The 17,462-nt window shown below is 35.3% G+C and overlaps 1 protein-coding gene across 6 annotated transcripts in view; it reads left to right on the top strand.

The window, feature by feature from the left end:
* LOC136030681 (uncharacterized) overlaps window positions 1–17,462 on the top strand; it is a 152,292-nt gene that overhangs the window by 128,915 nt on the left and 5,915 nt on the right. For all 6 annotated transcript variants that reach the window (XM_065709762.1, XM_065709757.1, XM_065709751.1 and 3 more), the window contains one exon: window positions 2,235–2,439. In XM_065709762.1, the coding sequence (XP_065565834.1) occupies window positions 2,235–2,439 (205 nt within the window). The remainder of the gene's footprint in view (window positions 1–2,234; window positions 2,440–17,462) is intronic.

Genomic DNA, 17,462 nt, shown 5'->3' with positions numbered 1-17,462 from the left:
TAATTTTTCCTGTAAATTATTATCTTCCTATATAGTTGGCGTATTTTTTATATTTTTTAGTACCCCCTCAAAATCGGTCCGTGGGAGAATCTTCTACTTATCTCCTGGTCTCATCTAAAGAGATATTTTGGATTTAAGTGAAGTCGAGGAGAATGGCCGAGATAGTTTCAGAAAATATTGCAGTAATCTTTGGTCAGACACTACTTATCAATTGTATTACGAGGCAACTCTACTGCTTTCATAGTTCTTTTCTTTCTTTCTTCTTTTTTTTTTATCGGCGGTCCGTAACACATTGCGGCTAAGAGATCGAGATTCGTGACGTTTTTCCGGTAAGGGAATTGTCAAACGGAGAAGGGGAGATCATAGGAAGTTTAACAAAGGTATTTTTTTTTTTCTTTTTTTTTCTTTTTTTTTTAGCTCTTAAGAGTAATATTGCTAGGGATTATTTAATGGAGACTAACATAAAACATAAAATTTTTCAGTACAAAATCATTAGACCTGAATTCTGTATCCTTTAGTGATTTCTGCGAAATAATGTCGGGAAAATAGCTCTTAAATGACAAAGCTGCCTACGCTGGAAGAAAAAATACGCCAAACTACAATCCTTTCCCCACATGTAAGATAAGTAAACTTGGCTTCGGGATCTTTCCTCTGTCTCCCAAAATCCTCGTTATAAATTGGCAGAAAGTTAGCTTGAAGCTGATTCCATAGTGGAAGCTTCTTTTAAGCTTTTTGAGGGAAGTAAAGAGTGAAGTTGAAACTTAAAGCGAACAAAAATTATCGCTTCACAGTCTATCTAATATATATCAATAAATCTGGTACAAATAAATCAAATAACAATATTTCCCTATATTTGTAAGATTATACAAAACTAGTGTTTTATTGAAGACACAAAATAATATAGGAGTTTTGGTACATTAAAAGTAAACCGATTAAGGCCACTTTTTACAGTATACAAATAAAGCATTTTTTGAGTAATAATAAAGTGTATTTCTTACAATTTAAGATTGTTTATTACTCACTGTGGGTATTATAGTTGGTGAGACCAAAGTGTTACCTGATAAATCAATCCAGTATTTCTGTATGCTGTTCAGTGACTTTGCGGTTATTGAAAAAGTATTTATTTTTATGCTTATGTTTTAAAGATAATTTTAATTGTATAATGAAAGTTACCGATATATCAGGTAGTGTAAGACTATGACAAGCTTTATAGATTAGTTTGTCGTTGTCAGGCTACGTACTCACTTTTAACTAATAAATCAATCAACATTCTTGTTTTTTATACTTGGTTTTCGTTAATAAATTAAATTAATAACAGGTAGCTCAGATTCCTTGAAAGATGGTGAGAAGTTGGGCATGAAATGGGTTAATAATGTGCTGGTGGCCCAATCGGGTTATTAGTGGCCAAAATATCATCGAAAACGGTTAACACATTAAGTATAGATCAGTAATTAGCCACTATCCCTTATTCTGTGAGAAGTATCAGAAAATTATGGGAAAATGAAAAAAATCGTGGTATTTCGAGGGGGGGGGTCCTCCCCCCCCTAGGAAGGCGTTAGTGGAAATTTTCGAATTTTTAGGTAATTCTTATTTGAACAATCCAATAATTTGTTACGGCGTCTACTGCTGGTAGTGGGAAAATGGCTTACTGTTTACACTACTTCTGGATATTTGAATTCAAAAACAAAATGTTTCATAGAGATTGGTACATTTTGCTGTGCATATATATGTTACAATACCTATGAAAGGCTCACAATATTCTCCTCCCCCCTTCACATATTTATTTGTTTAATTTTAAGCTGACACATATTTCTTCGACGAAAAGATTTTACGTAAATATTAAAGCAGGACAGAAAAAAAAAACAAGTCAGCTAGACTTTTTACTACTAAAAAAAGTAACATTGTTGGCCTTTTTTCTAATAGTTAGTTTGGAGGTTAGTTTCGTGCAGATACGAAGTGGAGGGGCTGGGTGGGTAGAATCTCTTTCGAGACAGCAAAAAAATCCATCCTTGATTGTTTGAAAGGATCTTTTGTTAGCGTATAGGCATATCGCAGGAATTTAGAATTTTTTGGTATAGCCCTATTTGGCTCTGTACAGAAAGCTTTTCTCTATCTAAAAAAATGTTTTACTCAACCCTTGAAAGTCATTTTTTTTTTCAAGGTAAATTATCTATTTCAATGCTGAGACTGTAAAATTCCCATTGATTAAGTTCTTACTGCTTCCAAACTTTCAGGCATTATCTGTTTTACTATTGGTTTTGTGATTTCTGTCCTTGATCTCATGTACCCACACTCATTCTCAACAATCCTTGAAGTCAATTACGATACTCCTTATGATCGCCATATTATCATTGAAGAGAGTCACGATATAAGAAAAAGAAAAAGTCGAGCTCGACTTGAAGAAGGAGAAGGAGCAACTTTTGGATCCCGCGTTCTCAAGTATGACTCCTCTTATGGTTATAACTATCTTAGTGATAAAGAGTGAAATTTATTTTTCAATTGGTGTTGGCATTTTCTGGAGTCTGGTGCTTTCTTTGGTTATGGTAACTAAACGCTTATTTTGTGAAATAATGTATGGGATGTTGCATTGTTAGCTTTCAAACATCTTCGAGTTGGCCTTTAATTTTGTGTGTGTGCAATAAAGATAAGCCAATATAAGGCAGTAAAATACATTTTGACACCAGTTATATCCCAATACCAGTGATTTTAGCCTAATATATTTTGGAAGATACACCAGTGATACCTCTTTTATAGGCTATGCAAACAAAACTCGTATTCGTAAAGTTTGAACTGAAATTTTCGACCATAAATGACATACGACGGTGCGTATATATGACGCTCTGTCACGTGCTTCAATTCTCTGGCTAATTACCCAATAGTCATCGCTTCAACTTGTTCAATGGATTTTCGTAATTTAACTTGGGAATAAGTAATTTTTGTATTCACAAGCGAAAATTTAAATTTTGAATTGTCTGCATTTGATTCAATATCATTAAAATAAGATTATAATTCTTAAAATAGACCCAGAGTTGAGTCGGTTCGATAAATAATATCAATGCTCAGTATTAAAACAACCCAAAATAAATCCTTTTGACATAAACTCCATTTCAAATTGCATTTTCTTTATCAATAGCTGAATATCAATTTCTTCGTAAAATTGACTTTGTAACTAGTCTAGCAAAGAGTGAATCACGGCCCATAGTAACCACAAATTAAAAAATGTGTTAAAAGAATTGTCTAATGAGAAGAAGCCGTCATTTGTTGGTCGCTCAGAAATAGTAGTTATTATTTCGACTAATCTTAATAGTTATAATTTGAAGACGAATTTACAAGAATTTGAAAAAAAAAACTTAAAAGCCCTCATAAATGGCTTCAAATTGAAGCGGAAAGTACACCATTGGACTCGCGATTGTCGATAAACTAGTCAGGAAACTTAAAGGCATTGAACAAGGGGGGAAATCCCTTTTTTCGTTTGAACAGCACTGATGTGTACTCTTTTTGTTGTTTCATATTTTTTCGATATATAGTTGGGAGGCGTGCGTAAAGTTAGTGTATAGTAGCATCTCTTATGCAGTCTGTTGGTTTCTTATCTGTTTGTTTAATGCTTTTATTCATTGTGGAAACACTGTTGAATGGGCCGTTGTTGTTTTGTGATGTTTAGCAGCTGATAATTTAGTCACTGCCAAAGAAATGGATTTCGAACATGTGTTTGTACGTTTTTGCTGTATATATATACTGATTTTAATTGTCTGCTTTTTTTTCAATTTTCTGAAGCTTTTGATGATATTATTTCACTAGTCTAGTTTGCTTCAATATTGTGCCAGTATTATACTGATCTCTTTTTATGCTACTTAGCCAAGTGCCTTAAAAAAAGTGTTATAGTTGCACATTTTAGAAACTATAAAATAATATTAGAGGGCTATTCCTTTTTGCTACAAATATGTTTCGTTTAGTTATACCCCTCCCCCTGTCAAATCATTTGATAGTTTTACAGGGTTCATAATATTTTCCTTTTTGGTGTAAATGTTTACTTTCGTTCCAAGTGCTCTAAAGTGCGTATTACTGCATATAGCAAGATTCTGGCGTTCACATATTGTTTGCTTTTCATTTTAGAGATGCACATCCATTTCTGGTTGACCCTCCTCCTCCACGGGGCAAACTAAAAATGCATAAAGTGGACTTGCTTACAGGTAACATTACCTATAGAGCGAAGCGTGTTAGTCCATGAGCCCCGCGGGCAGCGGGGTGAGGTCTTTATTCTATATTTATTCAACAAAGAGTGAAAAACTAAAAAAAAAAACATTAACCGAGGTTTATTAAATAAATATAGAATACAGACCTCGCCCCGCTGCCCCTGGGGCTCATAGACCAATACATTTCGCTCTATAGGTAATGTTACCTGCGAGAAAACCCACTTTACGCATTTTTAGTTTGCCCCATGGAGGAGGAGGGTCAACCAGAAATGGATACGCTTCTAGAATTAGCATTTCTAAGAGCTCTAAACGGGAAACCATGCTGCTTCGCAGTATAGTTCGCAGTTTAGGGCACTTGGGACGAAAGTAAACATTTACCCTTTTTGGACACCGGACTCTGATCAGGATAAAAAAGATTCCTGGAAGCGCCTATATATATTTATTTATAACCCACTTATATGAAAGTATAAATAATGGAGTAAACACAAGCGAAAATCAACAATAACATTACACACAAAAAAAACAAACAAACAAACAATAATAAATTGCCAAAAATAATTAAACAACAATAGCATTAAATAAATAATTTTAATGAAAAAAAAAACGAATTAAGCCATGATGAGGCGACAATCGCCGATATGCTGTTTCCGAAATTTTTTCGTGTAAACCAGTCAGCTTTTCAGTAATATTCGGGAGGTGAAACTTATCTATTAATTTTCTATTTCTATACCTTTGTAATAGGCACTACGGAAAAAGGGTGACTTCTCAAAGATCATCTTAAGAGCGCTACAAAATCAAGTTTTTCCTCTTTTAAAAAGAAGAAGATAGTGTTGGAATGATTTCAGTTTGATTTTGTCTTGTTCCATCTGATTGGGACTGAATTCTGAAGACAGTTCAGAGTTAGATTAAATCTTCATTTTTATAAGAGGCATTCTGAACATAGTTGTACCTGGGGAGAGAGAATAAGGAGGAATTCTCCCACTGGGAAAAATGGTCGAAAAGGCCTTTCTTTTCAAATAGCCTTAGCTCCCGACTGGTGACGCTTTCGGAACGTTTTTTTTTCATTGTTCGTCATATTTTGTGATTTTTGCATTATCTTTGTTTACAAAACGAGGTTACCATTTTATAACCTCTTTATTTTATTGCATCATTATATACTGACTCCACAATAAACTCTGAGGCATATTTACAAGTTTGGTCTAGGACGTACAAACGGGTTCCTTTCTTTAAAAATCTAACAAGAAAACCCAAAAAGGCATTTTCTACTCCACTATGCCTCCTTTGAATATTATCTTAATACAGGGAAAGAAGTCACATACACTTTTGGAGCTGAGATGTCCCTGCTTCATAACCTCAAATAATTTCCAATTGTGAGCTAAATCGCTTTTACATTAAGGTTGCTGATCTCTGTTTTCTTTAACTTCGTTCTAAATTTCCACCTTGGCTTTATTTTTTTTTTCTGTGACTGGGGTTAAACTGGAAATTCTGGTTCCCTTTACTGGCGGCCTGAAAAAGAGTAAGAAGTGGTTTCATAAAATATGTCAGTTTTCTGAAGAACACAACAAAAGAAACTGTTCATTCACCCTCTCTTCCCAGTAAATGTTTAGTAGTTTTTCTCACTGTCCCCTCGAAAATTCCTTGTTGTCCATGGCGATCAACCACCTGAGAAAAAATATACAGAAACACAGAAATTTATATTACGAAGGAAATAGGGACAAATTCGTCCAAAGTGGTTTGTTTGTTAACAAACAGAAATATTAAAAAAAAAAAAACAGTAAAACAAGTAAAAATAATGAGCCACACGTTTCGTTTGATCAAACCTCTACCGTAAATCTCCACCCTTTGATTCTAATGAAATTTGGTAAATTAGAATTTAATTTTCGAAACTTGTTAGACCTACAACCCCTTCCCCCCCCCTGTGTGCAGATTTGTCCGTATTCACAGTTTAAAATTATTCTAGAAAATAAAAACCTCCAGTTCATACTTAATTACAGCTAATACATCATGTTAAGAAAGTACGTAAACTGCTTGCCCTTTTCAAGGCACTTACTAGATTTTTTCCCTTGGGGGTGAGAGAACCATAAAATAACAAATTTAGCCAATTATCCAAATAAAAAGGAACAATTGGTTCGATAAAGTTTTGGATCTTAGGAAAACTGAGCCCCAAAGCCCTCCCCCACCTCTACTTTTCGTCTCTGTCATTTTCTGATGTTTATTTACTGCTTGGTTCTTGTTAGGAAAATATAAGAAATATATTGAAATATATACGAAGTATTTTTGTTAAACAAGTAAGTATTAGGAAAAAGTGAAGTTTGGAGAAATCCATATTAGGGGGAGGGATGGCAAAAGCAGCAAATAAAAGATTTGTAGTATGAGGACATTGTGTAGAATATCATAAGACTTACTTTAATTGTTTTTACCCCGAGGAGTTCAGCTTCCAAAGAATGAACTATTTAGCGTCTATATCCTAAATAATGTACTCGTGAACTTTCAAGTTAGTACTTTATCTGGAGTATGCTTTCAAGTTAGTGCTAAAGGTAGATGTCGATGTGGAGGCATTGGCGCAAAAAGTATGGGAAACTGACAAGAGCGGAAACTCGAGGTTTCAAACTCAGGTTTTATAGGAATCACAAAGTAAAAACATCATTAACATTACAGTTTTATCTAGTACTACTAGATAAATTTAAGACTAGCTTAATTTTGGTTAGCTAAAATTTTAATGGACTAAGTTTTCGTGGGTTTTAGCTGAAATTTTCTGAAGACAGGAAGACTCTTTTATTTTCAAACTTATTTTTGATTAAAAAAAAATATTTAAGACTAGGTTAATTTGTATGCCATCTGTTGATTTTACTTATTTTGCCTTTTTTGTCAAAAGTAGGCTTTTACGTATTAGCTTTATGATTACTAATTTTATCAATTACCTTGTAAATGTAGACAGCTTTGGTAGTTTTCTACTAGCAGACGAATTTGGATGTGTGTTTAACTCAAAACGGTCCGACCAATTTAACTTAATCTTTATTCACCTCAACCTCAATTCAACTCAATCCCCAATTTATTCAACCCTATTTAATAAATTTGCTGTGGTAGACCACATCTAAAGGAAACATGCAAAAAATAAAAGTAGTATCATTAGATTCCTTATTTTATGCTCTTCCCAAATATCAAGATGACTGTTCCAGCAACGCAACTCCTCTCCCCTCCCCCCTTGGTGGTTGCAAATATAGCCCTAATAATATATTTCTCCGTTGTTCTGAATCTCGTGGTTGGCATGTCTTCTTTGTATTAAACAAAAAAAAACTAGTTTTTTTAACTGAAAGTAAGGAGCGACATTTAAACTTGAAACGAACAGAAATTACTCCATGTATGAAAGGGGCTGTTCCTTTCTCAACGCCCCGCTCTTTACGCCAAAGTTTAACTCTTTCTCTCAATTCTTTATTTGTTTAATTTCTGAACGTTTTTGAATTAATGCATGTTTGATTCTGACTCTCCGCACATAAATTATTAAAATGAAATTTCCATATTAATTCTTCCTTCTGGCTAAATGACTTTCTCTTAGTTTTGATCAGATGATTTTGAGAAATAAGGGTGGGGGAGGAGGCCTAGTTGCTAATTTTTCGGTTACTTAAAAAGGAACTTAAATTACGGTTAACTTAACTTAACGGTTACTTAAAAACGAACGTTTTTATCTGGAGACATTCTCCAGATTCAGCGTCGGAGGGGGCCTAGGTGCCCTCCAATTTTTTTTGTCACTTAAAAAGGACAACAGAACTTTTCATTTCCCTGATGAGTAGTCCTCTGGAGACATTCTAGGACCACTTGGTCGATACGATGACCCCTGAAAAAAAAAAAAAAAAAACACGCACCCGTGATCGGTCTTCTGGCAAAAAATACGAAGTTCCACATTTTTGTATATAGGAGCTTGAAACTTTTACAATACGGTTCTCTGATACGCTGAATGCAATGTATTTGATGATACTTATATATTTAAAATCAACATAAAAATCTGATTCTTTTAATGTATCTTTTAGTATCAAAATTCAGCTTTTTAGAGTTCTGTTTACTATTGAGCCGGGTCACTCCTTACTACAGTTCGTTACCACGAACTGTTTGATACTGTTTTCTTGCATTCTTGAACTGGTGAAAACCTCTCCGCCAAGAGATCCTAATACTATTGCTTGATTAAAGTATTATTTGAAGTGATTTAAAATTGTGGATGACAACGGAGAAAGGCATGATAATCTGATTAATAGAAACCTGCTACAAATATAGAATAAGGATTCATCAAGTTTTTTTTTACAGGCCTGTATATATCCTAGGGCTATGTCTTGGATCATCAGGGAGGTAGGAGGTGAATCTTCAGGATAATGACCCTGGTATTTGGGAAGAGTATAAAATAGGGAATTTATTGGTGTTACTTTAATTTTATAAACTTGTTTCATTTAGATGAGGTGAACCGCGGTAAATTTACCCCCGTTCAACCTAACCTGTTGCAGAGGTCGAATTGAACTGAGGTTGAGTAGCATGGGGTTTGAGTTGAATCAAGTTCAAATTAAGGATAAAAAAAGATAATAAAGGATAATTCAAATCGGAGTTGAGCTATATGGGGGCTGAATTAAACAAGGGTTGAGTATAACGGGGGTTAGGTTATACGGGAACCACGAATTTGAGTTCCTCTTTTATCAATTTCCTATGTTCTTCAAATTTGGAGTATACCAGGAATTTAAAATGTATACCAATATTAGATAGGGTACCCGATCAGCCTTAGCTAGTTTTTTGTCCTTCTAAGTCTAAAAGACGCAATTCAGCTCCGTTTTTTTCATATTTTTTTTTTTCTCCTTAAAAACGTTCATAAGTCAGTGTAGATCTTCTTTTAGAGGGGGAAGAAAAAGCGAATGAAAAATTAAGGGAATTATAAGACTGATTTTCAACATGTTTAGTGAAAAAGGGGGATATTTTACAACCTAATAGCCTCAAGAGACCCCAAGATTCTAAGAAGTCCAACTATTTATTCAGATCTTAAGACTAGCCTTTTTTAAACGTTGGCCCAACTCCAAGAAAAGGCAGATATATCCTATCCTTATTAGTGACATCTTCTGCTAGGCATGATGGCCCTACTATCATAACAATTAAGTAAGATGATCCATGGTTTTTGATGCTAGGGATGGTATCTAGTGACAGAAAGGTCAGTAAGGACAAAGCAGACAATTCAGTTGGTCAAAATGAACGATTAATTCACAATTTTCAGGGAGAAAATATTGTCTTTATCCCTTTTCTATCCCTTTATGCCTTATTTAACACCCTCCCTTGTTATAAACATTTAGGGTAATTTCTGTACCATAACAATCTTCTATTGATACTATAATTAATTTATTTTAGAGAAGTTTTTTTTAATCTCGAGTGTTTACAACACGATGCTTGGCTCATATTGCTGTGTTTTTCATACCGATTGGACTTTTTTTTATGTCTGATTTCGTCCGTTTTATCTTAAGTTCCTGCATCAAGTAACAGTTCACTGGCTGCATTCAGCAATTCTGTCTAGAATTTGAAAAATTAATCGTTTTAAGAGTTCAAAGCTAACATAATCAAAAAAAATAAATTTAACTTTTTTTTTTTATTTCGTAAGCTTTGAATTGATCTAAAAATTCACGTTATGGGGAATTGATTTTAGTCCGAAAAATACATCCTTCGTAATGCTGAAAATTTGGGCACTTCCAGATAACCTAGGACGATGAAATTTGGCAGGCGTATCACACACCTGACCAGATTAAATTAGAAATAGTCGTTTTGTCGATTCGACCGTCTGGGGGGGTGGTGAGTGGGGGGACGGTTAATTCTGAAAATTTGGAAAAAATGAGGTTTTTTTAACTTACGAACGGGTGATCAGATCTTAATGAAATTTGATTTTTAGAAATACCTCGTGTATCAGAGCTCTTATTTTAAATCCTGACTGGATTCAGTGACACTGGGGGGAGTTGGAGGGGGAAACAGGACATCCTGGAAAACGCTTAGAGTGTAGAGATCGGGATGAAACTTAGTGGGAAGAATAAGCACGTGTCCTAGATACGTTATTGACATTACCTGACTGGATCGGCTCTTTTGTGGGGAGTTGGGAGGACTTGCTAGTTTGGGCACTTCCAGATAAGCTAGGACGATGAAAGTTGGCAGGTGTATCAGGTATCAGACTAGACTAAATTAGAAATAGTCTCTTCCCCGATTCGACCATCTGGGGGGGGGGGGGAGAGTGAGCTAACAAGATAGTGAGCCCATAAAACAAATGATAGTTCTTTTTAAAGTATGGCTTGTGGTCTAGGGGTATGATTTTCGCTGAGGGTGCGAGAGGTTTCAGGCTTGAATCCTGGATCTTTGCAATTTTTATATGAAGAAGATCCGAAACTAGATACGTGATCAATATAGCGATCGCTGAAAGTTGGTGGGCGTATCAGGGACCCGACCAGATTTTAGAAAAAATGAGTTTCTTTTAATTACGAAAAAGTTATCGGATCTTAATGAAATCTGATATTTAGCAGGACCTTCTGTCTCAGAGCTCTTACTTTAAATCCCGACCGGATCTGGTGACACTGGGGGGGGGGCTGAAGGGGGAAACTGGAAATCTTGAAAACGCTTAGAGTGGAGAGATCGTAATGAAACTTCATAGGAAGAAGCTCTTGGCTCTTCCGACTTCGTCACAAGTGCCATATGAGCTCTTGGCTCTTGTTAAATTCACGCACATCAGTTGGTCTGAAACTCCAAGTTACAGGAAATTAACTCCAATTCTAAAAATTTATCCTGTTTTTAATTCTGAATAGTTATACAAAACTTCTCTTGTATTGTCTATAAATGTTTTTTCTCGTTTGATCGTGTTTAAAATATGTAGGCATCAGCACTACAGCCGAAGTACAAAATTCAAAAGAGGTCCGATTAACTACATAGTGACCTCTTTAAACTAACGCTACTCAGTTTCATAAATATTTTGAAATTCAACTCATTTCCGAAGATTTTTATTGCACTTGGTATTAACCAAGTGACATATAGCGATCATAAATTCTGTCGGTCTGTCGGTCGGTCCGTCTGTCCCGGTTTTGCTAATTTAGGCACTTCCAGATAATCTAGGATGATGAAATCAGGCAGGCGTATAAGAGACCAGACCAGATTAAATTAGAAATATTCGTATCCCTTATTTGACCATCAGGGGAGGGGGGTTGGAGGGGCGGTTAATTCGGAAAAAATAGAAAAAATGAGGTATTTTTAACTTACGAACATGTGATCGGATCTTAATGAAATTTTATATATAGAAGAGGATTATGTCTCAGAGCTGTTACTTTAAATCCTGACTGGATCCAGTGACATTGGAGGGAGCTGGAGGGGAAAACCTAAAATCTTGGAAAACGCTTAGAGTGGAGGGATCGGGATGAAACTTAGTGGTAAAAATAAGATCAAGTCCTAGATACGTGATTGACATAACTGGAACGGATCCGCTCTCTTTGGGGGAGTTGGGGGGGGGGGGGGGGTAATTGAAAAACTAGAAAAAATGAGCTATGTTTAACTTACGAAGGAGTGATAGGATCTTAGTGAAATTTCATGTTTAGAAGGACCTCGTAACTCAGATCGCTTATTTTGAATTTCGACCGGATCCAGTGTCATTGGGGGGAGTTGGGGGGGGGGACTGGTAATCTTGGAAAGGCTTAGAGTGGAGACATCAAGATGAAACTTGATGGGCAGAGCACAAGTCCAAGATACGTGGCTGACATAACCGGACGGGATCTGCTCTCTTTGGGGGAGCTGGGGGGGGGGGTAATTCGGAAAAATCAGAAAAAAATGAGGTATTTGTAACTTGACGTGTGATCATACCTTCATGAAATTTGATATTTAGAAGGATCTTATGCTTCAGAGCTCTTATTCTAAATCCCGACCAGATTTGGTGACATTGGGGGGAGTTGGATGGGGAAACTAGTAGTCTTGGAAAACGTGAAAAGTAAGGTATCTTTATCTTACGAATTGGTGATCGTATCTTAATGAAACTTGATATATAGAAAGATTTTATGTCTCAGATGCTCAATTGTCATTCCGAATTGGATCCGGGGACATAGGGGGTTGGAGGGGGGAAACAAAATCTTGGAAACCAGAAATCTTGGAAAACGCTTAGAGTGGATAGATCGGGATGAAACTTGATGGGAAGAATAAGCACATTTCTAGATACGTCATTAACATATTGCAAGGGATCTGCTCTCTTTGGGGGAGTTGGGGGGCGTTATTTCAGAAAAATTAAAAAAATTGAGGTAAGAATTGGTGACCGGATCCTTACGAAATTTGATATTTAGAAGGAACTCATGTCTCAGAGCTCTTATTTTAAATCCTCATCAGACCTGGCGATATTGGGGGGAGTTGGAGGGGGAAACCGGAAATCTTGGAAAACGCTTAGAGTTGGCAGATCGGGATCAAACTTGGTGGGTAGAATAAGTAAATGTCGTAGATACGTGATTGACGTAACCGGACTGGATCCACTCTCTTTGAGGGAGTTTGGTGGAGGTCCAGTGCTTTGGTGAGTTTGGTGCTTCTGGATGTACTAGGACGATGAAAATTGGTAGGGGTGGTGAGGACCTGCACAAATTGACTTGATCAAGTTGTTTTCCCCGATTCAACCATCTGGGAGACTGAAAGGAGAGGAAAAGTTAGAAAAAAAAGAGGTATTGTTAACTTACGAGTGGGTGGTCGGATTTTAATAAATTTTGATATTTAGAAGGACCTTGTGTCTCAGAGCTCTTATTTTAAGTTCCGACCGGCATTAAGCCTCTGTTTTCCTTTTTATTCAATCCATTGATTCTTAGAATTTTGCTAGAGCTCATGCCATATGAGCTCTTGGCTCTTCTGGCCCCGTCAAAAGTGCCATATGAGCTCTTAGCTCTTTTTTTTCATTTTTGCTTTTTTCTTATAGGCTCAAACTCTTACTTTTGTACCTGACAATTAATGAGCCGAAAGTTATGTAAACTAAAGTTAGATAAATTTAGATAAACGTATTTTCAAATCTGATAGTTTCTCTTTTAAATCAATGTAGAAATGAAGAACCTCATTACTAAAGCAGGTAAAAGGAAGCGAAAAAAGAGAAGACAAAAAAGGAGAAATGAAATAATATACTCAGGATATCCCGTAACCGTAATTTACTTTGTTTCTAGAAAGCAATGCTGAGCTATTTTAGATTCAGGTTCAGATTCATTTATTCAAAAATTCATATTCATCAAAATCTTTAACTTGCCCAAATGGAGAGACAAGGTCGACTACTGGGCAAGACATATAAACAAAATTTAACAATCCTTATTGATACAGAACAAACAAAAAATGAACCACTATTTCATCAATTAAAACAAAAAAAAAACAGTATCTTTAATGAGAGTATTTCAGGTGGGGTAAGTGGAGTGAGGCCAAAATAAAATATAAAATAAAAAAAAATTACCAACCGTTCTTGCAAGCAGATTCCATTATATAACTTTTTAATCGTCTCTTGAAAGATGCTTTTGGTAACTCAACAAGTTTATTTAATGAATATTTGTCGAGGTAGTTTATACGGGTTAACACATCTAGTTATCAGTGAATTTTCATGTTTGGACATTAAATTGTGGTCAAAAAATAAATTATGTACATGTTGAATCTTAAAAAACCAACTAGATGATAGCAGATGAGATTTCTGTGTAAGAGCCATTGTGTTTTGGTTTTGTCTCGTTTTTTTTTTTTTTTTTTTTTTCCTATGCCACTGATTTTGGCTTATTCCTGGAAACTGGTAAGGGTCTAACCTTTGCGGTTTTTACGGAAAGTGTGGACGTCAGGCCGGATTGATGAATATGACATTACATTTTGGAAAGCTCCGTAGAACTCTTGCCTGGGGCCAAAAAGGATGGTTTTTGTTTGTCCTCGAGTCAGAGCCTATGATGTGCTAAGTGAAGTGGAGTTGTATAGCCTATGTCAGAAAGGAGTATCTGAAGTTGTGCAGCCAAGCTTTCGTTTTATCAAATCATGTTTCTGCTTTCGAGTGGAAAGCTCCGTTCTAGCAGGCAAGCAGGCAGGCACCAATTTCAAATTGAAGATGGACTAAAATCTACAAGTGTTAAATATATGCGGCAGTTCCCCGGCCCTACAGCCAATATATCTTCTTTGAGTGATAAATAGAAAAATTTACAGAAACAAAAAAGTGCGATTTTCCCACGGGTAAAAAAGTGCTGCCATCTATTGTTTCTACCCATTTCTGTTCGTGATTTCAGCTGACTTTACCATTCTTTTTTTTCTACTTGGGATTGCAATAGAGAAGTGATATCAGATATGACTCTTAAACTTCAAAAGTTTTCTCATTGCTAATGAAATTAGAGCTTATCCTTTGCTCCTTTTTAAGTGGTGGTGTTAGAAAGTTGGCCTCCGGTAAAAAAGTCAACTTTTGAACTAAGACAGATAGAATTTTTTTTTCAACGGCAATCGATAGACCTTGAAGAGCTGATCAAATTATATATCATCCGTTTTTTGGTACAAAAATTCCTTCATGAGATACATCAGTGTGAAACTTTCAAGGGGTTGACAATTTCAGTGGTAAGGTACACACTTAAACTAAAAATAGGCAGATACAATTGTCAGATATGTAGGGGACTTTCAAGCAACAGTCGACTATTAGCTTATAATCATCTTTGGCAATGAGGGGTTTGCAACTTTTGCTGATTGGTGTACCTATTATCTGTGTTCTGGTGTAATTGATGGTAAGAACAACTTGGTTCCCGATTGTAAGACATGTAGGGGAGTTGTAAGTAATAATCAGCTGTTACGCTACAATGATCTTCAGCGACGAGGGGTTTGCAACTTTTGCTAGTTGATATACCCATTATTTGTTTCCGGTAAACTTGATGTATATCACGGGAGAGGGACTTGTAAGTAAGAATCGGTTGCTAGAGGAGGCTCATGAAGGGCTACAAATTTGTGCAAATTGGTGCACATCTATGGTATTTGATCCTGAAAAGTTACGGATAGCTTTATAATACCAACTAGATTACAAAAGATAATGTTCCAAGTTTCCATCCGTCACGATGTCTACGATTGAAAAGGATAAAGTTCAACTGGCTGCAAACTCAATTTAGTCCCTTCTTCCAATATTCTTTTGCTGTTGTTTTTTCAACGCTGAAGAATTTGATCATGTGATTACTGATTGTGTTCTGCTTTGAATATGCCGTTTTGAATGCTTTGATAGTTTTGATAACTTCAGTATTTAACCGATAGCGAAGAAACAAAACCAAAGTGTTGCTCTCGCAACACTTTAATCGGCGAAGCCGGACAAAGGTTGCTGCAACAGTTCACGTTGCCCAGGCAACGTAGGTCTAGTTATGTCTAGAAACAGGTAAGAAGTACGTGTTTCAGAGTGGATATCTGTACTCCTCGGGTGTTGTAAAAACTTATCTAGAATTCGAATAGCTTTGTTTTGCAGGGTTTGTAGTGGTTTAATATGTGATTTAAAAGTCAGCAAAAATATAGCTGAGCAATATTGGAGGTGTGCATCAATTAGGCAAAAATATAGGATTCTTAGAACCTTATATGAGAATAAAAATATATATAAAAAGAATAGGTGCAATTAAAACAAAACAGAAAACAAAAGTAGGAACAGAGCCTTGCAATTAATCCATACTATTTTAAGGGCAATGGAAGCAAACGAAACGTGGATACTATTCTATAGTTTCAACTACCTCTAGTATAGCCTTGGATGCTCTAGGACTATAAGCTACTCCAAATTGTTCTAAAATACCTTATAGTCTAATTTGTATTCATATTTGTTGTAGGAGTGGGAAACTTATGAAATCCTCTAGTCATTTTGAAAAAAAAGTGTTTCGTATCCAACTGGCAGGTAAGCCCGTGCCTGGAATTGAATTCAGGGAATGCTTTAGAATAAAAGCGATGTTACTAACTTCTTATTGTCCTTAAATATATGAAAAATACATTTTTTGCAGTAGTTTAAGCCTTAAAATCCCTATAATATAAAAAAGTATGGATATTCACAAAAATGATCTAATTCGAGCTTTCAGTTCTGCGCCCCTAATTTTCATTCGCGAGGGGTAGCTCAGCTCTGAAAACTGTATTATTAAACATCTTTACACATTACAATACGTGAATAGTGTATACTTTACATATTTAGCAATATTATTTCAGGAAGGGGGGGAGCTCCTAGACCCCAGATACCCTCTGCGGACGATTTTACGCGTTTGTTATCGAAATTTTCCAGGGTTTTTAGTTGAATACTGACCAATTTGATTGACACTTACCTAAGTGTGTGAAAAAAAAAAGACAAGAGTGTCACGTGCTACCATCAAGCGCGCCACTAAAAACTGACCCATGTACTATCATCTAAAAATCATTTCTAAAATCAAAATGAAAGAGGAATATTTTTTTTATATTAGAATCTTCTTCATCTGTCTTATTAAACGTATATGTATATGTATATATGTATGTATATATATATATATATATATATATATATATATATATATATATATATATATATATGTATATATATATATATATATATATATATATATATATATATATATATATATATATATATATATATATATATATATATATATATATATATATATATATATATATATATATATATATATATATATATATATATATATATGTGTGTGTATATACTTTTTTTTTGTTGAAAACAGCCCTATGATTTTTTTATATTTGACATACCACCATTTTCCCGTGTGAAAAAACGATCTTGCTAGATAGTTCAAGACTTTGGAAAAATTTGTTATGATTTTTCCTGAATCCACCCTAAACATTCTCCGTAATTTATTTGCTGTCTGAAATTAGTGACCCCCTGAAGGTTGAAGGCCTTGAACATAATTAGAAGGAATTTCAAGACGCAATTCGTCTGTTGACAAATCAGTTGATTTTTACCTTTTAGAGAAAGATATTCCCATTTGACAGAAGTGAAGTGATTCTTAGATTCTCAATTGCTTCACATTAAATGTTACGAAATTGCGGCAGAAAAATTATAATAAGAATATGTATACCAGGGGGACGAGCCTTGCTCGGTGATTATTGTTCGTTTTAATAAGATTGTTCGAAATAAGAAATCTGTTTGTTTTCCGGTGCGAAAGAAATCATATAGATTGGTCACGATTTAGAAAGTATTTAGAAATAATTATCTCGACGAAAGACTTCTAAACTTTTTGCACTATAGATGAGCGGTCTTTCGGAAAATTACTCCCTCAACCAGGTGCTCAGACCTTATTC

The sequence above is a fragment of the Artemia franciscana genome, chromosome 1, assembly GCF_032884065.1.
Source record: "Artemia franciscana chromosome 1, ASM3288406v1, whole genome shotgun sequence".
Taxonomy (NCBI): Eukaryota; Metazoa; Arthropoda; class Branchiopoda; order Anostraca; family Artemiidae; genus Artemia; species Artemia franciscana.
Note: the sequence above shows the minus strand (reverse complement) of the source record. Positions and strands in the feature narration are given on the sequence as shown.